Consider the following 24,757-nt stretch of genomic DNA (forward strand, 5'->3'; position numbering starts at 1 on the left):
ATTCGGTATGGCCATTTTTAAAACTGGAAACTGCGAACAGCGCAAATCACACAACACAAGAGTCCTGTTTATTATTTTTCTGCTTCTTTTAAAAACAAATTTGCATTAAATCGTCAGATGTTTGAAAGTTCTCGAACAAGTGTATTACGAAAATCGATAATTTTTCAATTACTTGAAAGTTTTTTAAAATATTTAAATTTTGAGGGATTTTGTACGGAATGTAATATATATGAGTTAAATTTTTATATAAAAATTTTACAGAGGGAATTGGTTAAAAATGTTAAAATTATAATGAATTATATAAAATGTTATTTTTCGATTACAGTGCAAATAAATTATAATTTAATGAAGCCCTCCAAAAGCGAAGGAGAGAATGAAACCATAATGATAGAAAAACTCGTCCAGCTTCGACAACGAATGGCATTTTAATGAATTTAACGACAATCCGACGATTGGGAAAATTATTTAAATATCGCGCAGACGGCAATTAAATGCGAGAAAATGAATACAATTGCGTGACGTTTTTAACATTCCTGTCTGATTTCTCGTCCATGGTATGTATTTTTACATATCTCGATGGAGTTAAAATATTCCATGACTTATGATCGCTATCCGTTTCCTTTCTTCGACCATTCATTTCATTCGATAATGTTTCGTATTTCGCCTCAATTAGTGACGCAATGACTTGTCATAGCAACCGTAAAATGATATGCGTTTTTCCTCGCAGTCGATACATTCAATGATTACATCACTTTCTCTTAGGTAATATCGATTTACATTTATATTAAGAGTTTTATAGGCAACAAATATTATATCAAATTTTTACTAGTAATTGAATAAAATTTTTTCGAAAATAAATTGGATTTTATATTATATTTTATCATATTGATTTTTATATTAATTTTGAACTTGTAATTTTAATATTTTTTTTTAATAATGCAGTATAATTAATCAAATATTTCAGGAAATTGTTAATGAAGGAATAATTATTAAACTAAATTATTAATAGAAGGAGTTGAGAATTCAAGACGTAACTAAGCCGTCTTATTAATCGATAAATAAGACTCAGAAAACTCAAGTTTTCGACTGTGTTCATGCTGAGCCTTGTTGGTTCGATACAATGACGTGTTTAGAGACAATTAACAAACCATTGAATCAACTAAATCACTAAATCGCTGCAGCGATCATACACGAATACGCTCTCATTTGCAATTAGAATGGCTAGGTGGATTATTCATTGTGCATAACGATGTTGAGCATCGTATTAATATCGATCGATCTGTAACGTTTGTATATTCGCTTCAGCCTCATTACGCTCTTAAACAATTGTAGCGATTAAGTGAATATGGCGATACCGATCACATAGTGTTTAGCGTCATTTGGTAGATTAGCGTAATTATTTCTTATCCTTATCTGTTAGAAAATGAAACAGTTTATTACACTATGATTTTTATGGCTTATTTACGTTTGTTTAGAAACAGAGAATACGCCAAAAAGATTCTATCGACATTTGAATCTAAAATTAATAATTCTAATATTGTTTAAATTTTATAAGAGAATCTATTTTGTGTAACAAATAATGACAATTATTTGTTACACACAGATCTTTAAAAAAATAACACAAGCAATATAATATGGCACACTTTTGTGTGAAAATAAAATTAGACTCTATTGATATACCTAATCTTGAACTGCAGCGTTGTTATTTTGTAGATGTATGATATCTATTTATTTTTGATCCTTAACTTTCCATTAACCATACATACAGCTATTAATCTTCATGTGCATGACAAACGATAATGTTCCGTAAATGCTTTTTTAATAGGAATGTCACAAGCCTTCTGTGACTCTGTTCTCTCTTAGTTTACTGTGTAAATCGTCCAAGTGAAAAAGCGATGCATGGAAATCAAAGGGTTTTTTTTAGTGATGTACTGAGATGCAATCCGGGTCAGCAAAATTGCTTTGTTTTTCTGAACGGTAGTTCCACCAATGATATCCAACCGGATATCTTTTAGTTTAAGATCGTCAGAGATGGATTAAATTTTCATTACATGAATAATCATTGAAAATGCATAAATTAATTCTTCATCTGCAACCTGGATCGTTTTTGGCACAAGTGAAATTTCACTCTCAAATTTGTCCGAAACAAAAGAGGGTAGATTTCGGTCCTCCTTAAAATAATCGAAAAAATTGTAATGGAACAGAAATTGAAAAATAACTGAATTTTTCCACATTGCTTAAAAGCCTAAATAATAAAAACTTGAACTGGACAAAAAAGAATCAAACGGAAGAAACAAAAATATGATTGCAGACGAAGGAGATTAAATATGATACAATTTATTATAGTCGAAGTTTTTCTGAAAGTTGCAATGTACTGAATCGAGCGGAAAGTAAACGGAAGGAGAAAAATCCTGACTAACCAACTCATCAACATTATGGCAATCAGAGCTTAGGTCCCAAGTTGCTGCTGGAGATTGATTAAAGCTGAGAAAATGCTCCCCCTTTCTGAATCCACCATGGAGTTTTCGTGTCTTCGGACGGTAAAACCCATTTCATTAATGCGTTCGACGGCTCGTCGCGCGCTTCGCGATATCGCTCACGTAACTCCTTCCGACGTTGCGTGCGTCGTTAAAGTAACGTGCACGGTCGCGATTAGCGAGGGCACCGTGCATTAAACGGCGCACCAAGTTCCAGCAGTCTTACGCAGAGTCACGTACATACACTCATTTGTAGCTGTCGCAATCGCGGATAAGACCATTTTTTTTCTCCCCTGTGTTTTTTTTATTTATAGGGACATTGTTGAATTTTTTTGTTGGCTAATCGAACGAGAAAAGAAGTGTGTCGCGTATACCAGCCACGCTAGGAATTAATCCTTCATTCTCATCGTATGAGATGTGTATCCGAGGAAAGGGAGAAAATATAACACAACGTACGTTCTCGTCAGCTTGACGTTGCGGAAATTTGAATTGGTAATTTCGTGAAACGGATATATCTTTCCGTGAAAAACAATTCTCCGAGAACAACGATGTATGCCACCGGTAATATTTTAAGTTTAGCGGATGTGTGTGTGTGTTTTTTTTTCCAGATTTTATACCCTTCGTACGTTCCACTAGCTTGCCATTGGAGTTGCATAATTAAACTTGCATATTCACAACGATAAGCTATAATGAGCGTTTTGCCGTACAAATAGTTTATAGCAGTTAACAAAATGGAATTGCCGATACCGCCGATATATTGAGATCGTCGCGTCGACTCTTCGCGATCACTGATCCCGTTATTTCCACGCGGATGACGCGTTCATTCTATTAATCCGCCATCTCCGCTTGTCGTTCAGCTCGATCATCATCCGTAGCGCGTTCTGATTCCGAATGCCCGATCGCGATAATAACGCAATTTGGATCGCATCCCAGACATCTTCACACCACATCGAACGATTTTACGGGCGTTAATTGGTACGTTCAGTGCTTGCTATGTCGGCTCGTATATCCTTCCTTTCTCATTTTTTTTTCCCGACATCTGAAGAGGACCGATGTCAGTCTGATGGATGGGATGCAGTCGTGTGCATACTCGAGACGCTCGATATTAGTTCGTCGATCTCGCCAAGACAGTATGGTGTTGAAATATTTAAATTCGACGGACTGTCAACAATCATCCAGTATAAAATTCCACAAATATCAATATCTATATACTTTTTAGTATGCAAAGTACGGTTTTAAAGTATTTAAAAATTTATATTGATACAGATCTGAAAATAATTTTGTCGGATTATCAAATAATTATATAGGACGCTCAAGCTGGTTGCTAAAATGTTAAAACTACATTTACAGCCTTGCCCATGCTTGAATTTCCTACATAATTATTTTGATAGTTCAACAAAATTATTTTCAGATCTGTATCTACTTAGATTTTTTTTTAGAACCTACATTCTTTAATGAAATCTCTTTTTGTGTGCTAATGATAAAATAATTGCTGATAGTAGGTCCGCATGATATATTTACTTCGCTTATCCTGGAGAATATAATGTCCATGACAATCATGTTATTATTTTATTCATTAATCGTGTTTGCTGAAAATAAACTTTCATTTTGTTTGATCTTATGTAGGAAGCATATACAGGAAGATATATACAGATACAATATTTGGAGACACTTATTGATCGCATAAATACGTCGGCGAGACGATATTTCCAATGGTATTATAGTAGACTGAGCTAGAGATTCGGGGGCGTTGAAATTTATGTGAAATTTCAAGCGAAGCTTTACCTACATATATACTCGCGCGTTCGCGAATCCAAGTTTTGCTTTTGACATTTGTCGGGGCGGATATCGTGCTTTATTTGTTCCCCGATGCTGCCGCATACATCGCGGCCGCCGTTTTTGCATACACCGACGACGTCGGGGACGACGCGATGCGCTTTCTTTCGGATAAATCAATATGCCGGCGCGCCGGTAAACAAGTAAATCAACGCGGGGTAACGACGCGCGACACGGAAATTCACCGTTCGACAATTGTGCTCGCATGTCCTGAAGTGTTTTGTGAGAATATAATTTAGTTTGACATATATGTATGTTCTCTAACGCGTCTCCTTCTATCGTTGTCTTAAAATAAAACTCGATAATTTTAGATTTTCTCGAAACAAGATGATTTCGTGTAACAAATATGAAAAGTTGTGATGAAATTAGACAAGATGTATTCTCGAAGATGCGCAGTAGTAAAATGATGAGCGTATCAAACGTATCTATGACTTGAAATTTCGATATAACTTAAATTTTAAACCTATAATATCAATTTGTTTTTTAATCAAACTTGTAAATGAATCTCCTAATTTTTAATATTTTACATTTTTACATTTGAAATTGAAAATTATAGAAATGCAATTTAAAATTTTATTTGGATAATTCTAAATGGAAGAAAAATTTATAAATCAACTCCATATATACAATCATACATATTATTATACACACTGTAAAAAGAAAATGTTAATTTTAATCTATAAACGTATAGTGGACTTTCTGAGACATGCAAAAATATTAAAATTAACTCAAAAAGTGTTAATTTTAACATTTTTGCATATCTCAAAAAGTCTCCTATACATCTTTAAGTTAAAATTAATATTTTATTTTGTGCAGTGCACATTTCTGTTGTTCAAAGTTTCTGTTGTAATAAAATACCTGAATAAAGACACATACAAAAATGTACGATCTTTTACGCGTTCTGATGAAAGAAACGTAATACAAAGAGAGCGAATTCGATTGATCATCATCCTCGTACATGTATCCTCGTACACGCAGCATGTACTGTCACCGCGTGAATTTGTACACGCGAGAGACCCTCGATTCCGATGGGTCGCACCCGATCGGACGCTCATTATTTGCCAACTCGCCCATTCACGCCTCCGTACACGCGACACGTCGATTTATCGGGCGACCAACATTTCGATTCGCGTCGTTTTCGCGAAAGCGCTCCTCGATTTATTTATCTTGGGGAGGAGTTTGCACCAACCGAGGGGGTGGTTTATCATTCTCGTGCGGCGTCGCGTCCCGTTGCGCTGGCGTCGATGGTGTATACATGGCGGTTTCGCAATATCGAACTTGAATTGTACTTATATTTCCGAAATCCTTGCGAAAATTTTTTAAGTAAAAAATGAAATTTTTCCATGTGAATCGATTATTTACGTATCATTAATTACGTGGTGATTAAGTATTAATATAATTAAATTAATCATTTATTTAAATCGCAGTTTATTTCTTCGAAAAAGATAAGGTTTGATGTATTAGGTGTTGGAATTAATTCGTAGCGTTTTACAAGTGATGGGAAGTACTTTCATTAATGTATTTTTTAATGCTCATGTGAAATAAATAACATTCTTTCATTAAAAAACGCTACGAATTAATTCCAACACCTAATATATATCGCAAATATACTTTAATCTTATTAATTTATTTTGGCACATGTACACATATTACAAAATAATATTAAATTATAGTCATGCATTTTCATGTTATATGGAAAAAATTGTTTGGCCGAATTATTTAAGAATTTAGCTAGATACAGATTTGAAAATAATTTTGTTAAACTATCGAAATAATTATGGTAGGAAACTTGAATGTTGCAGAAAATTTGTAATATTCTAACAATATTCCGCATAATTACATTCATTGTTTAGCAAAAAATTGCAGATTCGTATCTAGATAAATTTTTAAATATTTCAGTAAAATCATTCTTTCCGTATATGAACATTTATACATAAATCTACATTGTAAAAGATATCCGAAAGCATTGAAATCGCAAACATTTAAAAATTTAAATGTCAGGAAAAACGCAATGTATAACAAAAGCTTTTTTCGTAATTGGCAAAATCTGAATTAGCGTAGTTTGCATTAAAAATTCGAAAATGGTGATAAAAATTATCGCGAATTTTTCGTAGGATGCGGTTTCTACGTTTGATGCGCGAATCTTAGCGAAACACCCTGTATAAGGGAAACCGTGTCAGGCTGATGCCGCCGGTGCCAGGACGCAATTGGAGAGCAATCGACTGAACGACACGCCGCAAATCAAACCGTATCCGCGCGTAGTTTCATCCTCTTCGAGCTGCGCTGCGCTGCGTCATTCGTCCCTTTCGCTACATCCCTTTCGCCCAGCATGGTGTCCGCGTTCACCCTTTTGGTTGCGCCTCCGCTGTGTGTCCTCTCAATTTGAGTCGGCGTTTCTCCGGTGCGCTGGAGCGATTCAGGCAGCTGCTGCAACCAATGCATCACCTCGACGGGACGTTTCGTGAGTCGCACGCGCCGCTACTGTTAATTGCATCGATTGTTTTCGGGCCGCTGATCGTTTCGACGTCGGCGGATAGTCATTGGATAAGCCAAAGAGGATTAAACAGAGGAGAAGTTACACGGCGACAATGTGCCAGTCTGTAGATTTACGGTGCTCTGTGGTGAAAATGAACGCGAGCAACAGTATTTTTAACTGGCCGTTGGCCTGGTGGAACAGCAGCGAAACTTTTATTGAAAACTATTTTTTCCCCCATAATTCTGTAGCTGTTTTAATACAAACAAATTTTGTAATTAACTTTATTCTAGTAAGGACAAATTTTAATTACGTTTTTAAAATTAGTTAACAATGCTTGATAATTAATAATTAGAGAATAATAAAAAGTACATAATAGTCTACATTTACGATTTTCCGTGGTAGAAATGAACATTCTGCAACAACAGTTTTTAACTGGTTAATGGAGCAATAGCGAAACTTTTATTGCAAAATAATTTTTTCCATTATTCATAATTTCATTCTAGTAAAAGGAAAGAAATTTTAATTTGATTTTTAAATGAATTATTAATTCATAATTGAAGAATTACACATATAATGTATAAACTTTACCAGTAAACTTTAAATTCTTTCTTAAAATCTCTCTCTAACAATAAATATTTCATACAATATAACTTGTGAGATAGAATATATATAATATTATATTACGAGTATAATGTAGATGTAATTATAGTGCTCGCTTTATATATATATTTTATAATATATATAACAATATAATAATCCAATATTCATATATAATTCTACAATAAAAAAGCTAGATACTTTTGAATTTATTGTAACAACAACAATTCTTTCTTTCGTATTACAGATAATAACACAAATAAATTTAATTTGAATTTTTATGAAATCGATTTTGTTGCGATTTGTTCGATTTTGTCGAAAGATTTTTCCTTTTAGACTAAAAATTAGTCTAATTGACATAATTTTCAACTAGATCATTCATTTGTACCTGCTGACTTGCCTTTAAAATTACCGCATTATAATGACGGCTCGATCAAATTAATGTTTAATTCATGTCGCTTAGTTGGAATTCACGTAAGCTCGTGTTACGCATCCAATTGCCGATACATCGGTTTTGTTAATCGGCAGAATTAGTCGACGGTACTCCTTTGTATGCAAGTTCGAACGGTCCAATTATTTCCACGTAACGTCGCACTCCTGATACGCATATCCCGCGCATTGCATATCCCGTTATTGCTGATTGAATCGATCGGTTTTAATTTCGCGGTTACTGCGCCAGTACCGTAAATCAGGCCAATTGCGATGCACGTTGTCGGCAATGCCATGGCACCTTGACCCACGTTAAATCACATGGCTGCTGATTTGACCGTTGCATTTCTTTTTTTTACCGTAAAAGTCGTGAGCGTTATTTTATCAAAATTATTACTACTTCCATCGTATCTCAATTGCCATTGTTATATTAGAAAAAAATAATCATTCTTAGCGATTTTTGCTTTCATTCACACGAAATATATTTTACTAATTCATTGCGCGTTTTGATCACGATACATTAACGGTTACTAAAAATCAGCTTAAAAAAAGATTAATTTTTTTATTACCGAGTAATCATATTGTTTGGAACACATATTCGTTTGTGCAAAATGTAATCCTGTTAAACTCATTGCACAATTACGTCGCAAATATCCGCAACGGTAAACATTAGCTCGATCCGCGCGATCGCGAGGAATTAAACCAGTTCGGCGGCTGGTGTTTGGCGCCGAACTCGTCGATGATTTCCGCGCGTGTATACGCCGGATTGGCTTACTATTTGCGGCGAATCGGCCGATGCATCGCGCCATTGTCGCCGTTAATTGAAACGATCGTTTGCAGATCCGTGGTCGATTCCTGGTTGGAAGCTTCGGCCCACCTCGGCTCTCCCTCTCCCTCTCTCTCCCCCCACTCTTGCTCCATAGGTCACACGTGCGTGTCATGATACGCAGGTGCACGCGATCAGCATTCTGCATTTTTATCACTGCACTTCGGAGATCAATGATCTCGATGAAGCGGGCACAGCTCGGCACGCTCATCTCCGCTCTCTCGCGGTCGCCGGGCAAAAAAGCATTGAAAAAGCGTTGAACGAGCTACAAGCTGTGTAACAAACACGAACAGAGTGTTTATGGTAACGCTTGAAGAAAAACAGATTCCATATGAACTTTGATACCCTTCGGCTTTTTACTTATGGATCAGCTCCATCTACATTTCAATCCAAAACTGACTTTGACCGTCCGTTGTAATAATAAATTATTAGTGCGCCAGTTTTTACCGAATCTTCCATATTTCCAATTATAGTTTCAATAAATTCATTGTTAAAATATATTTCAACAATTCTGAAATTTACTAGTCGCCTGGCAGAAACTACTGCGCAATCCGCGCAAACAATGCACCAATATTTCCCGTTTTTTACCAATTTATTGAAACGTCCGAATATAGCGTTTCTCCCCGATATTTTCAATCGAATAAATTTCACTGCAAAAAATTCACGGCGTGCGTATTTAGCTACACCTGCGATCTCGAGGATGGCGCGCGCTCGTTGCAGCCTCTAAGTAATCTCGCCCTTAACTCGCGCTGTGCTCGGCGCGAAGCGCTTACTCCGCAAGTACAAATTGACTTTTTTTTTCTCCTTCCCCCTGCGGAACGTGCCTGATTGCTGAAAATGCAAAATAAACGGTAGCGCGGCTATCCCGCCGACCTCAATCCGGACCCATCCTTTTTTCAAGACACGCGCACGGTAAAACGAGAAATTCTCTTTGTTCGCGGATTCATTCCGCCGGAAACTTAATTTTCTCGCGTTTCCTCTCGAAGCTCCGTTGCTCCGCCTCGTGTCCGTCGTTATGCCCGAAGAAACAAAGCGTTATCGCCGATAAAGAGGTCAATAGTATTTTTATCGGGGAATCGGCGATAATGTCTTCGTTGAATGGCGGTCCATTAAGCTTGCCCTGTCTGATTCTTGAAAATGCAATAGCGAGCAGCGACCATCGCGCCGGCGTGAGGATAAATTAATCGTGACGTTGATCGTTATTTATGAGTATTTCTGCTTGGGAAAACGAGGCAGACGGCTTACTCGATGGATATGTTTCCGCGCTATGAATATAAGCATTACTCTGTTGACGGTTAAAACGAGTTGGACGTCGTAATATTGTTGATACTTCTCTTTTTAATTTTTTTTTTTAATACATGCGTTCTTAATATTTTGCTCACGAAAATTCTTCATGAAAATTTACGAGATTTACGAGAGAATGAACTGAGAGAAATGATTTTGTTATAGGAATAAATCAAGGGAAAACAAATGTGATATTTGTTTAAAAAACGATTGATTTGTTACGATTGCAAATTAATTCGTCAATGTAACAAATAATCAATAGTATCACTAGCAAATAAGAGGCTCATATATATATATATATATACATAAAAGTCGTAGACAGCAGGGTCTCAAATCGTAAGAAATTGACCATTTCTAGTTAAGTATTCTCCCTATATTTGACTATGCTTGATCGGTTTTCTACGACTTAAGACTCAACGATCATCTACGATTTCTACGTAAACGAGCCTAAAGTCTATCCAAAAGATAGGTTAGATTCTATATAATTTGCTTCTGTTATTAATAATTGATTGGTATGGCAGACTCTCACAATATAGCAGCAATCACAATAACAAAATTTATTGTCACATATTCACCGATCATCGGTTAAAGGTACTGGTAGCTTGTTAAATTAACAAAATCTTTTCTCTCAGTGTGGAAACGAGATTTTCGATTATTCTGAATATTTTATCTGATATGCTCTTGATACGAGTAATTCGAGTAACGATCGTAATATTTTATAATAATTACTCTATATATTTTTTATTGATTGTTTCCGATCCATTGTGTATAATTATTTATTAAAAAAATTAATATCTTCTAAGATATCTGTAAAGATATATGATTAAACTGCCCGTCCATTTATAATACTGCTCTAGTTTAATCACTGCTCTAGTTTTGTTAGAATTGCATTTGAAGACCGAAAGTTAAATTTAATGAGTAGTTTACAGTATTGGATACGTATAAATTTATACGAAATTACTCAAGCATTAAATATTCGGCTTGTCCGTTTAGAATCTTTATTTCCAATTTATTGTGTATTCACTTTACTTAAAAAAGATGCGTTTAATAGTGTTATTAAAGCTATTGTATCTAATCAAAATAATATCATATATGTATTTATATATGTAAATGTAAATATATACATCGAAAAGAATGATTTTATCGAAAGAGCTTAAAATTATGCTGGACAAAGATCTAAAAATAATTTTGCTGGATCATCAAAGTAATTTTATTAAAAATTTAAACTGCTAGAATATCAAAATTTTTTTGCAGCGTTGCTCATTATTTTTTAGTTTCCAATATTATTTTGATGGTTTCCAATAAAATTATTTTCAGATTTGTATCCAGCAATTTGAGATATTTCAACAAAATTGTTTTTCCTATGTATATAACCAAATTTAGACACAGCAGAAAATGGTTTTTTTAAACGAGATAGAATTTGAAATATAGTACCTTTTACAAGACTAATTTAAGCAGTTCTATTTTCTGTCTGGCGCGATACATGGTATTTTTGCGTGAAAAAAAGAACGAAGTGAACCGCAAAGAGGTTGGAACAGTGTCAAGCAGAGCGCAAGCGTAAATGGCTGCTACATTACCTGTGCTTAAGGACGATAAAATACGATGCGTACGACTATCGTACGAGTTATGTGAGAAAGCAAGGGCTGTGCAAGATGCGCAAATACACAGCATGCACCAGTGATCATTTGCGGTTTAAACACAGTTGATATCTCCGAAACCGTCCGTTGCGTAAGTAATGGGCAACAACAATGACGCGAAGCACATAACTATTGCAATATCGAAGAAAAATATCCACATGTTCAATATTGCGCTCATTTGAAAGTTCAACGATTTTGTTGTCTTTGAAAATGCAACCAACTGTACCGTGTACATTGTTTCTCTACATTTAGCATTTTATTGTATTACCGTGCTATTTCTCGAAAATGTTTAATGACAAAATTATATTTTACAGTAGAGATTTATTAAACTTTTTATTTTATTTATATATATAAAATGCAAAAGCTTTAAACGAGCAGTATGTCTTTTTATGAAACGGTAAATCATGTTTAATAATTTCAGTTTGTATTATTGTTAATGATCCAGCGAACGTCATCTGTAATCGTTTAATTTTGTATGAAATTCCGTATTTGGCGAAACCCAGAGAGTATCTTGCCTCGTAATATGCGGAATACATTATGTGAATAAACATTATTCCTCGTTCTCTTATCCATTAAGAGGATTACATCTCTAAGTAGCATAAATTACCTTCGTAAATAAGACAGTATGCTTCAGGTATGCGTCGCTCCTGTTTCAGATGTTTTGAGCAGCACACCGCACGGAAAGATGAAGACTGCGGTCGGTACATTCCTTCTTTTGCTCGTCATCAACGGCGTCGTCTCCGTCGAATGGAAGCACAGTGCTGTCCTGGACAACAATTTCTTGGTGCTCTGGACGCCCGATGAGAAGGACGTTACATTCGAGATCCAAGTGAAGACTCTCGGCTACGTCGGGCTCGGTTTCACGAAGGACGATGGCCGCGCCGGAGCTGACATGGTCATCGGATGGGTCGATAACAACGGTCAGGTTCACCTTCAGGTGAGTGTCTTTTTATACTGTATCAGGTAATATCTGATTTCTTGCGGTCACCAGCACATCTCTTTTGGTCATCTCGCGTGGCTGTACTAAAGAATAGATGCGCACTCTCGCGCGTCACGATTCGAAAAAAACGACGATCCAATCTACATCAAGTGTGTCTAAAAACATAGCGATCCAGTATAGCATCTCTGATGAGAAATCGTATGAAAAAAAAAACGATCATTCCGCAGCTTTTGAAGTTTTAACATGGAATATATATTAGTTTAATAAAATAACGGAAATTAAATTTCTGTTGAAATAAAGAATTATTTGAAATACGTAAAAAAAAAATATATGATTTTATTCATAAATTTACACTTTTAAAAATTAATCCGTTAAAAGACTTCAGTTTTCGTTATTAAAAATAATTTTTTTAACAAGCCCGTCGATGCGAAATTTATCATTTATTACACAATTTATCACTTTAATAGAAATTACCTACATTCCTATATACCGCCGTTCCTATGCTGTTGATTTCTGTTTCGGACACAGAGAGCTACAAATGGAAATTGTTACCGCATAGAGCATTCACATTAAAGCTCACTGATATTTAAATCAACCATGCCAACGTCCTATTTGTGTGCCGCAAAGTGCCTGGAGGGGGGAGAGGGGGGAGAGGAGGGCGAGAGTAATCGAGAATAATTATTTCCGTGCTACTGATCGAGTGGAGTTCTCTCTTTGAATATTGTAAAGTCCGCCCTGGCACGCCAACATCGACGATGGAACGCGCTTAATGGTAGTCATTCGGGAGATAAGTAATGGCTCTCCCGTTTCGATCGGCGCATCGGATAGTTATCAATCATGCCCACTAAAGCCGGCAGCCTGTCATTACGCGTTCTTCTCATTTTGCACGACACTCGGTACATCGAGAACTCGCCCGCGGAGGCGATTGCCTTACGTAATTTTTCCGCGAAAATGCGGTTCTCGCATAACATTGATGCCGTTCATCTTCAACGGGATGAAGAGCATCCGCGCGACTATTACATAAATGTGGTCGCCGTTCGCGTTAGTTGATCAAACTCTTACAGATATTTGATACAGTCTCTCTCTCTCTCTCTCTCTCTCTTTCCCCTTCTCTTCTCTCTCTTTCTTTCAAAAATGAATGATATGTGAATTTCAAACAGAATACATTCAATCTGTAACCATTATATAGAATGACACGAAAAAATGGTAGCTTTTTGATGAATGAGAATATGCAATGTTACAAAAAAGGAAGTTAAATTATAATATTTTTTAATTGTCTTACAACGATCTCGCTCGAATCGATGTATTATAGATAACGCGATCCATCATCTTCGCTGAGCTCAATGAAAGAAATTCCTGACGATCACGTAGCTCCGACTTTGCTATTTAATTCCGCGATAGCGAGGCCGAGGTCCGCAAAACTTCCCCCGGATATATCATGAGCTGTCCGCACTACGGTTAGTTCCGACGCCGCCGTAATAGTTCGGAGTTAATACCGTGTGCATGTGCGACGTGAGTGCCGGCGGTGATGGTTCTTTGAATAACAAGGCGTCATTCAAAGGGACGCCGACGCGCGTTCGTGGCATGGCAAAGAGAGAAAAGCTTCTCCGGGGAGGGCCAGGGCATAATCTAGTTCGCGCGATTTCCACATGAACGGCCACGAGAATTCCGTGCCAAGCCGCACGGTGCGTTATTTTCGGTGCGTTTTTCTTTTTGTAAATTTAAAACGTCGTTAGTCGCGCATTTGGGAACACTCGGGTCCCTTCTTCATAGACCGGACGCGACGGGGATTACACGCTATCCACCCTTTCATCAGCGTTACGCAGCCGTTGACAGTTTCTGGCCCGGTTCTTTTACTACATGGCCGAGGGGATAGAGGTGCGTCGCTGCTTCTTCTTCATCTTCCTTTTTTTTTCTTTCTATTCTCTCTCCCGCCGTATCTCTTGTCGTGTGGCGAGCGAACTGAATCAACTGAGAAAGGGGAGAGCGCTCGTCGCGTCGCACAAGCTTTTTTACCGTATTTTTACCGACCACGCCGCGAAACATTCATTTCGCTTCGCCATTATTCCCCAGTTATCCCCCAGTTATTCCCCTCCCGCATAGATTTATCAGCGGCTACTTTGCGCTTGGCTTTTCGTTGCATGTTAGGCGTCAAAGGAACACCGCAAATGCTCCCTCTGCCCATTTTTATTTCAGTACGAGCGTGTAATGCCGTGGCGTTATTAAATTTCTCAGCGGGATTATAACGCGTTGTACCAGATAGATTTTTATGAAGTCAAAGAATATTGTGATAAAGCTATTCAGGCGAAGATATGAAAGAAACGTATCATATTCTTATTACTTATCGTATAATTTTCGTAGTAATTATATTATGTGGCACGTTTTTTAAGTTTATTGACTTGAAGATCCAATTATCTATCAGGTTACTATTTATCTCAATTATCTCTGTTACTGCATAAATAATTAAGATAAAAAGTAGTCTGATAGATAATTGTATCTTCTTTAAAGAAATACGATAATTATATGAATTGTAGATACATTATCAAGTATTAATGATACGGAGTTTTATTTCGCTTTAATTACTATTTTATCCATTTTGATTATAAAAGATATTTGTGACATGGAACATACGATTTATTATGTATAGTTGATAAATATAATAAAAATTTGAAAGGTAGATTTCATTGTTACAATATTTTATGACATCTACGATATTGAAATTTATAAGGAAAGACGAGACGTAACTTCTCGTTCATCTTCATTTAAAAACTGCGAATTCTGCAACAAATGGGCTGCTTATATTTATGCGATCGTGATTGGTAGCGTTGGGCACATCGCGTTTACATTATAGAGACCTCCCGACGTTTCTTACAAAATGGAAAGCAGTCATACCGAGAGGACGGAATATAGGAAAGCAATCTTCCACGACGAGTATCGCGAGGGTCGACTGAGAGTGGTTAGGTGGGTAACGCATAGATCGGTATCTACGTAGGTATCTTTACGTCAGTGTTTCCCAAACGGTGCTCCCTGGAATGCCAAATAAAATAAAAATGGAAAACTTAATTTATAGCCTCGTATCATGAATTTATTTATTTAATTTGTTCCGATCGTTTCTTGTAGCTTGCATATGAGTGCTCTTTAGTATCGGTTACCCTTTTATGAAAATTGAATTCGATTGAATCTAGCGAAAGGAAAGATATTGTAATCTAAATTCAGATATGCGTTACTACATTATTACACAGAAATGAGATAAAATTTTAAGTCAATAATGTCGAAAACGTACAAGTTTTGCAAGCGTATTATCGAAATTTATAACTTGGCGTTTTGATATCGTTTCTTCACAACATATGTACATTGAAAAAAAAAATTGTTCAACTAACTAAACACGTTTAGTTGTTTACAGATTTGGTTAATTCAACAAATTTCAACAGTTTGTTAGTTGAACAAATTTTTTTTTCAGTATATGTATTGTAATTAAATATGTACAGTAATTCATATGAATTGAACATAAATACACGGAAAGAACGGTTTTGCTAAAGTATTTGAAAATTTAGCTACATACACAGATCTGGAAACAATTCCGTTGGATCGTCAAAATAACGTGGAATATTAAAGATAACGTTGATAACAAAAATACTGTAATATTCTAGCCACCAGTTTGATCTCACATAATTATTTCGATGGTCCAAAGGAAATTATTTTTAGATTTATATCTAGCTAAATTTTTAGATGCTTCAGCAAAACCGTTTCTTCCGTGATACAACATACATATATGGACTGATGAAAGTCTATGCGACGCACGCAGGGGAAAAAAAATATCGCGGTCTTTCCTTGAAGTCGACCGCAATTACGAGCTCTATGAGCGTATTCCGAAGAATTCAGTCGCCATGTAACAAATTGGGAAACACTGCTCCACGTGGATGGGATAGATGGAGAAGAGATAGTCGGGCTGCAGATCGCGTCCGTCTCGCGTGTCCGCAATTTTTCCGGCAGAATCGTTGCCCGCTCGTTCCATAATGCATGCCGTGCGCCGCGCAATGCCCTGTACGATGCGGCCAGGCCGCGTCGCCGGACGTTCTCATACGCTGCGAAAGAGAGGAGAGAGTCGAGAGAGTCGATAGAGTCGGAGGTGGAGGGTGCAGAAGGGGTAGAGACTGCGGAGACTGCGGAGACTGCGGAGAGTCGGGGCGGGGAAAAGAGGAGAGAAAGAGAGAACGACTGGCATCTCCAATGGGAGCGAGAAGCTTTTTCGTTATGATCGTAATCTTAGAACCAGACCAGCCGCGGGCATCCTGGACCAGCCGGACGACTGCTACTCCGCTCGATTTCTTACTCGTCTCTTATACACCCGTCCCTCCGGTCGATACACGACTTTAATTCCGCCATTTGCGGGGGCGATGTATACGCATCGGAGAACGACGCCCCGCTGCAATCCGATATGCATGCCGCGCCGAGTGAGAGAGAGATCGGCTGACCGAGCGTTTGTCCACTCCGGACTGACGTGTAACGAGCAAAATCACTCTGATTGCGCATGCCATGTGTATTACATGCGCGAAACGCGGATCCCAATCGCAGTTTTGCTGAGAAATTTCCGCGGTTGGATTACCCGCGTCGCGGTGCTCAAATATATGTATTTTCCTTCTGGCGGTAATCACGAACGATCTTCTCGCGCAGCAGCTCAACTATAAAAGTGAAAATAATATGAAGTTTGAACGATTCTGCAATCAGATATTGAAATCGAAAATGTTCTTTCGGCTGGATATGACGTTATTCAACTATAATCGATTGTTTTGCATGGTAAATCTCGTAGACGTGCATCCAGTGCTGACTGCTGAATAAATGATAGTGCTCGTAATGCGTGTATATATATATATATATATATATATACATATATATATATATATATATCGCAGTGCTATTCGTGAAATTCGTACGCATAACTGGAATAACGGATGAAAGAGGACAAGAGGAGGAAGAGGGGGGAAGGGGAGGGGGGGAAGGAGAGAGAGCAAATAACAGGATGAATTAATAAAGTCGGCGCAATAGGGAGATATCGCTAAATCATAGAAGACTCGTGGGATTATCTGTATATATGAGCGAACGCGAAATAAAGCGCGAATTGCGCATTCGGCATTTCTACGTCAAGTGCGGGCGATGTGCACTGCTCGGGCCCGCACACGTTCGCATAATCATAATCCTCCGTAATGCGCCGGCAGATTGCATTTTCAACGAGGCCAAATAATTGCGTCCAATTGCGAGGTGTTTAATTCGTTAGGTTCCGCGCGTATTATTTTGCGGCATGTCGGGGAACGGTGGGTGGGCAACGCAATAATCGCAGACAGCTTTATTAAAATATCTCGCGCGGTTTTCCCTCGCGGCCGCATCCCTGCTCCTCTCCCTCTCCCTCCCCCCCTTCCCCTCGCCATCCGCGGCGCATCTTTTGTTGTCGATTTGTATCGCCGCACTCCGTGGCTTTCGTCGCTTTGCATTTTAATAACGCGGCCGATAGGCGACGAGCGGACGGATTAATGCAGGGATTTTTCTCCGCGTTCTTCTACGACGCCCGAGCTATCGCTTGAGCTTTTTATACCTGATTTACGAGGACGGAGATGAGATTTTTTTTTTTAATATCTCGCATTGTCACGGTTAATCGTGACTGTAGAGCGTAATATCTCGTTAAAGTAACTAGGAAATATCGTATGTACTAGTCAAAGGGATATAAGCCGTGCATACGTAATCTCGTATAGTGTAATCTGCAAATAGCTGGATACGTGTCTCTTGACACATCAGACTCACCTCACGTGCTTGGTCGATGACTATAGTTACCGCTTTGTAGATCATATCTATAGCGCCGTGCTGTTAAACACAATCGCTTTTTACCGGATCTTAACTATAGTAATGAACTGTAGTTAGGTGCTCTTTGTTCCAGTTCGCGGTTAGTATGATGAACAAATTCTGGTTGGACGTAACTTCCTAGATCATAAAAAGTCAGAACTTAACTCTTTTTTTCATATCGTACTTTTTCTAACAAACTTTCACCAGCTGTGCCTTTCTTGATCACTACTGTTGCCCGTAACTCTTTTTCCTTCATGATTATACAATGAGCAGAAATGATTAGTATTTAGGAAGTCTCTACACTCTAAATTTTTGGAAGTGAAATTTCATTCCATGAAAAGTGATGGTTGCGCCACTCCAGCAGGAGTGAATTTCACTTCACTCCTCAAGAAGTGAATTTTCTAAAAGATCAACTTTAATGATTAATATCTCGCTTTACGAGACAAAGCAACGCTTTTCTCCGCCTTGTTCGTTCGTTTTGTGCAAAAACATGTCAGATTCTGCTTTCATAGAGTGAAATTATTCACTCTTCGCAGAGATTTAAAATTGACTTTCGCTTGGAGTGATTTTTCACTCTCGAAGAGTGATTCTTTACTCTCTAAGAGTGAAAATTTCACTCCTGCCAGACTGGCGCAACTCTCGTTCTTCGGGAGTAGAATTTCACTCCCAAAAATTTAGAGTGTAATCAACTGCAATTGATCGATATTGGCAGAATTTAGGTACTTTGGGTACCTGCCGCTGGTTCACAGACGTTGCATTATTCACTCCCCGCAGATAACAGTCGGGGCGCGAAGGGTTAAATCGCCTTTTGCCGGCGCGACAGGGGGTGCGCGACGCAGGAAAAACGAGAAAAATGATAAAAGCCCGCTGGCGCGACGTCCTTGCGTAAAAATGCTAACGATGCATCTGCATACGGCAGCGGCGATGCACCATTGCGGGGAGAGAGCCGCGGGGGTGGGATGCGAAACGGGGGCGGGGGGGAGAGGAGAGGAGAGCAGAGGGAAGAGAGGCGCAGCGGGGTGGAATGACTACGCGCGCGGAGGCTATTCCCAAGGCACTCCTGCCACGGGGATTCTCCCCGATGCGATTTTAGCCGAGGCAAATAGGATTCAGCGTAAATGCAGTCACGTTTATACGCGTGTACGCGATGTACGTACATACACGTACGTTGTGCGTGCGTGTGCGTGCGTGTGCGTGAGCCCGACCGCTCGCGAGTGCTGTCGCGGCACCGTTTGAACCCTTCTGCCATCATTCCCATCTCGCTCCTTCCTCGAAGTCCATCTCGCGATGGAAATCCGTGGCAGAGCGAATGCGCGAAATTGCAGCAGGCTGAGGATCGTCGTCCCGACGATGAGCCTCCGGCCAAGTTGATTCCATCCTCGCTGGGTGCTTACCGGGTCAAAACTCGGAATGGCTGGGGGGGGGGGGGAGGGGGAGGGAAGTGTCATGGCACTCGGGACGAACTCTTGGGATCGCCTCTCCGTATGCCCGGAAGGAATTCCGGAACAAGTCCTGGAGTTCATCTCTTTCCTTTTGTTGGCATAACATTGCCAAGTCCCCTAACATGTCGCTATAACGATATATGCTATTGCCGGAATCACTTTGGCGACCGCAATGTTATTCTATTCGTTCCATTTTACTAATGATCGAGAAAATCTCCCGACGCATTGTGATGCTGATTCAGTTGGGTAGCCTATTAGTATCAAATGTGAGGTAACCACACACGTTTCGTGACGCTACAGTGACCATATGCAGGACACGCCTTTCCATCCGCTATTAAGGTTCTTCAGAGAGTGGTATGACCGTACTTTTCCATAAGATAACGTACGTGTAATTATATAAAATCGTTCAATCGTGTCTTCTTCATTATTCAGCCATGCCGATCAATATTGTATACATTTCAAGATAACCTAACGCTTTATTTGGAACTTTAATGGCGGATGATCATCATGATGTAATGATCGTCATGATTGTGCTTAATCAGAAGTAATATCTTCTATTATTCTACCTAGTAAGGTATATCTGGGATATTTATAGCAACGCGCGTTATAGTCGTTGCACAACGTAACTGACATAAATCAATAGACAATTAGAGGTTGAATTGAAAGGTTAAACGCGCATAGTTCGACGCATAATTTCTTACACAAGAACCTGAAAGTGAATTTCGAATTTGAGAAATTCAATACGCAGAAAATCACTTCTTTCCGTTTTCCTGAAAAAATGCAATTAGTCCGTCGTTTCACTTCAATATTTCAATTGACATTATCGATTGTTGGGATGCATGTACGTTCGCGAGATGAACTTGGAGAAGATTGTATCGGTCCAGCTGGACCGATTGAGAAGCAATCACGCGAGAAACAATGTGAGCCAGTAATGGGCAGATCAGAACGGATGGGAAGGAGAACTGGTCTGAAGCTCGCGGATGATAGATCGTGCTTCGTCTCGTGGATATAGATCGGCATTTATTATCGGTTCGTTGGACGAAAGGAAGCTGATTTCCCGGTAAGTTAGAAGATCCTGTCGATCGGCGACGCGATACTGTCGAAATTCTCATACGCGAGGCGTGAACGAGGGCTGTATTGGGACCACCGGAATTATTATCCCTCGACTACCGTATATAATGCCGGAGAATCGTTTAACGACGTCTTTCTGTTCCTTTTTTATTGCCGTCCTACCGAATCGTCGTATTGAAAACAGGCAGCAAAGTTGAAATGATCGAGTGTAAGAGATATTGATTGCTTCTCTTTGAAGACGTGAAAATAACTCGCTTTTTGGATGATGGCTAATTAATTGATGAACTTCTGAGTTCATGAATCTTTCCGAGAACACGATAAGTATTTGCTGACCTCGTAACGAAATCATGTTCTCGATTTCCGAAATATTGATATTTAATTTAGTATTGGGACTGTAAACGAGATTTTGTGGACGACATTTATACTTTCAAATAGTTAATTACTAAAAATCAATTTGCAATCTTTCTAATGATTTTTTAAATTAGAACATTTTTCCTCTGGTTTCTCGTGTTTCTTTTCAATCTTAAGCTCGATTTATTGGCGATAAAGCACCGATAAAGTTCACGGCGAATTCGTTATTAGACTGAAAATGAATAACTTCGATCGAACGACTCTTTTTCGTGGCCGTGTACAAGAAACGGTGATGTAAATACGCCGGAAGCGTTTCTTCGCGACTTCCTTCGAAAGTGGCAGATGGTTGTTTTGTACCGACACTGCTTCTGCCACTCTTTAACTCCCTTTTTTAAACCGCTAAAAGAACCATGCGTTTTTTAGTGTCTTCGCGGCTAATGGATTACACATGCGCCGAGAGGAAAATAAAGCAACGAAGCACTTAACAAAACGTTGTGCTCTTGCAAAAAAAAGTATAAACCGTAGAAATAATTATGGCTCGTTGAAAATGAGATTTTCTATGAAAAGGTTTAATCCAAGAATTAACCTCGTATTCTAAATCGATACAGTTGCGTTGCTGGAGAATATTATTAAATGATAATCGTATCGCGGCTATAATTAAATAAAAAATAGTATACTTGCTACATAATAATTTGTATATTATTTCAAATCCGCGGCGTTGACGAATTTATCGATTACGATCACTTTGGAGCGACACAATTTTCCCGTGTTGCGAAATAGTTGAAACATTTATGTGCGTGACTTCATTCCACACATTAATATAGAATTATCGGGAAGTAGTTTGTGCGATCGACGAAATGCGATTAAAAATGTATTCGCGTGTTATCGACCAACTGTGACCTAATACACCGGCAAATAATACCGACATACATAATTTGGCTCAATTATCATGATTATTCTACAGAATCCATCCGGCGAGTCAAATGCGCGCGACCTGCATAAAATAATAATTACTGAGAAAGGTACAGAGAGAGAGGAGGGAAGAGGAAATGGGAGATCGATTCGACGCATTCGGGTGCAGATTAATATCGCGAGAGGCTTCGCGCGAAAATCGCGAACCCTTCAAATATGCCGCTCCGTTATCGCGAGCTGATATGCCCATGACAAGCGATCCGATACGCATGCAAATTCGCGTCGTGTGCGCAGTTATTGAGCCGTAAAATACGATCTATCGATAAATAACGTCGACCGTCGGCGATTATGCCAAAACGGAGCAATCCGACGGTCGCAAGCGTCGGAGATACGTAACTATAATTGATTGTCGCTTTATGGCAATTTAAAGCGAGACGTCGGTTACTGCCGGAACGATATCGATAAATCGGAGAACAGCGGACAGTCACGGTAAATACACAAAATACGTTTTCACGAAATTGCATGCTGTGCACCGGTACTACATGGAGTTCCGATACGAGAATATTGATACATCCGGAATGTCGACCGGAAGTTGCGCTTATTCGTTCTATCTACTTCGAAACAAATAACATAATTCGAATATCTGACTGTTTTAAGTACGACGATAAATTTTCTTGTTTTACCAATTGGAATCCACAGGATTAGATTCGTGCGGCTGTCTTGCGACGCGCAAGTTATCCGGAGAGAGAGAGAGAGAGAGAAGGGATAAAGATCGTTTAGATAAGAAAATTGACAGGCAGTTAGCTAAATGGCGAGAGCAAATCACGGCTATCGGCGTAATATTTTACTTTCGAGACAGCGGCGGCGGATGCCATTAATTCGCAATTAGTCGGAATTAGACGCAGCGGAATAAGTTTCTGCGAGCGAAACGAGGATTTGCCGAAACGGTGATGTCGGTGGTGTGCGAGGGAAAGTTACCGGGGTCTGCCAAATTGGGTTCAACTTCTATTGGCTGTTCTGTACGACGACGGTACGACTCATCGATCGTGTTGCGGCTAAGCCAATTATCGATACACCGGCTTTGTCTTTCGGCTCTACATGCCGGGTGTTCCTTTAATGGCCGATGCGATAAATAAAGACAGTCGCCTTTTAATTTTTAATACCATCATTCAATCTCACATTGGACGCGAGCAGAAACATCTAATCAGGAATCAACCTGGAAATTTAATAACGACAAGTTGGAATACATTCGATTATTCAAATCCTTGTTTTGTAATACTTTAGTTTACATGGTAGCTAATTTGCATTAATTATAATCTATTGAATAATTAAATTTCACTTGTCACAACAGCTTTATTAAAGGAACGAAGATTTTAATAACGAATTCGGTTACCTGTACTATGCTAGATTAGTGCATATTTAAAACTGTGTTATACATGAATTGGCAGAGTTAAATGTAAAAGTATAATACATAAATATTTTAAACGATTAACTACTTAATAATAATAATAATAATAATAATATTGTCACGTTTACAGAAAATTCATGTATTATTTTATTATTAAAGTTGATTATATTACGCCTGCATTTAATTACTTTATATATAAAAGCCTTTTTAATATATACACTAATCCAAGTAGTGCGAGTGATCGATTTTACCATAAGAAAAATTAATCCTTTTTTATTACATCCATATTTTAGTCATGCACGTAATTATCGTCGTTTGTGTGAGAAATAATCGATTTTAATTAATTCGGTCCAGCAAGTTACGGGGAAAGAGAGTGCTACATGAATGATCAGTATATAGTTCCGTACTTATCTCCCGGACTTAACTACCGGTGGAGAGATCCTAGTGCGTTTTCTGAATGCGAATACTACATTGTAATTGGTTCTCCGTGATGAGCTTAACTACCATATAAATTGACTAGAAGAGCCAACAACCGGTCTTTAATATATGCCTTTCTACGCCGCGACGTAACATGAGCTCCGCGATAACTACACCGCGAGCGCTTTTTGCTGATCATGCGTCAGCAATAATCTGTTTCACATACGTGTTCTATTGCCGACGTCATTTTATGATTTGATGCTTTTGTGATTTGGTTTTATTCTACTATCGTGATACCGGATAGGTACGTTAACGTTTATCGTATTTCGATGTTATTCCGCAGTTTTATTTTACCGATTTTTTTCGTGTCTAAATTTGGTGAGCTCGACACCGTGATCCTTTGGAAACCATATTTCGAAGAATTCGTTGTGAAAATCGTATAAATAACGTATAAATTTGAAAGAACGCGCGATCTTATCGTTTTATTTGATCAAATAATCTTTATTTTTAATATTACACTACTTTCCTATTTCAGTAGTAGTACTTTCTGTGTCACAGCAAGTATAAGTGAACATGTACAGGTGAAGCCCGCAATCGAGGGCGAGTAGTAACCGCTCCGTGAGAAAACGGAAACGGAGGCCGTGTGAAGTTTCCTCGTCGATAATCGAAGGAAACCCTCGGCAACAGCGGCGGTAGGTGCAGTGCGCCCGTGCCGTTGCACTTGTCGATGTGAGCACTTTAAATACCGTCAGCGGCTGTCCGTCGCTTTCACGCTAGCGTGTGGGAAGCCACGCGAGTGTCGACATCGCTCAAGTGGCC

The 24,757-nt window shown here is 38.7% G+C and overlaps 1 protein-coding gene across 3 annotated transcripts in view; it reads left to right on the forward strand.

The window, feature by feature from the left end:
* The window catches only part of olf413 (DBH like monooxygenase olf413), a 345,980-nt gene that overhangs the window by 223,015 nt on the left and 98,208 nt on the right, over positions 1 to 24,757 (forward strand). For all 3 annotated transcript variants that reach the window (XM_087412835.1, XM_011064234.2, XM_011064235.2), the window contains one exon: positions 12,219 to 12,499. In XM_087412835.1, coding sequence (XP_087268961.1) covers positions 12,248 to 12,499 — 252 coding nt within the window. In that variant the 5' untranslated portion in view covers positions 12,219 to 12,247. The remainder of the gene's footprint in view (positions 1 to 12,218; positions 12,500 to 24,757) is intronic.

The sequence above is a fragment of the Acromyrmex echinatior genome, chromosome 13 (genome assembly GCF_024713525.1).
Source record: "Acromyrmex echinatior isolate Ae372 chromosome 13, ASM2471352v2, whole genome shotgun sequence".
NCBI lineage: Eukaryota > Metazoa > Arthropoda > Insecta > Hymenoptera > Formicidae > Acromyrmex > Acromyrmex echinatior.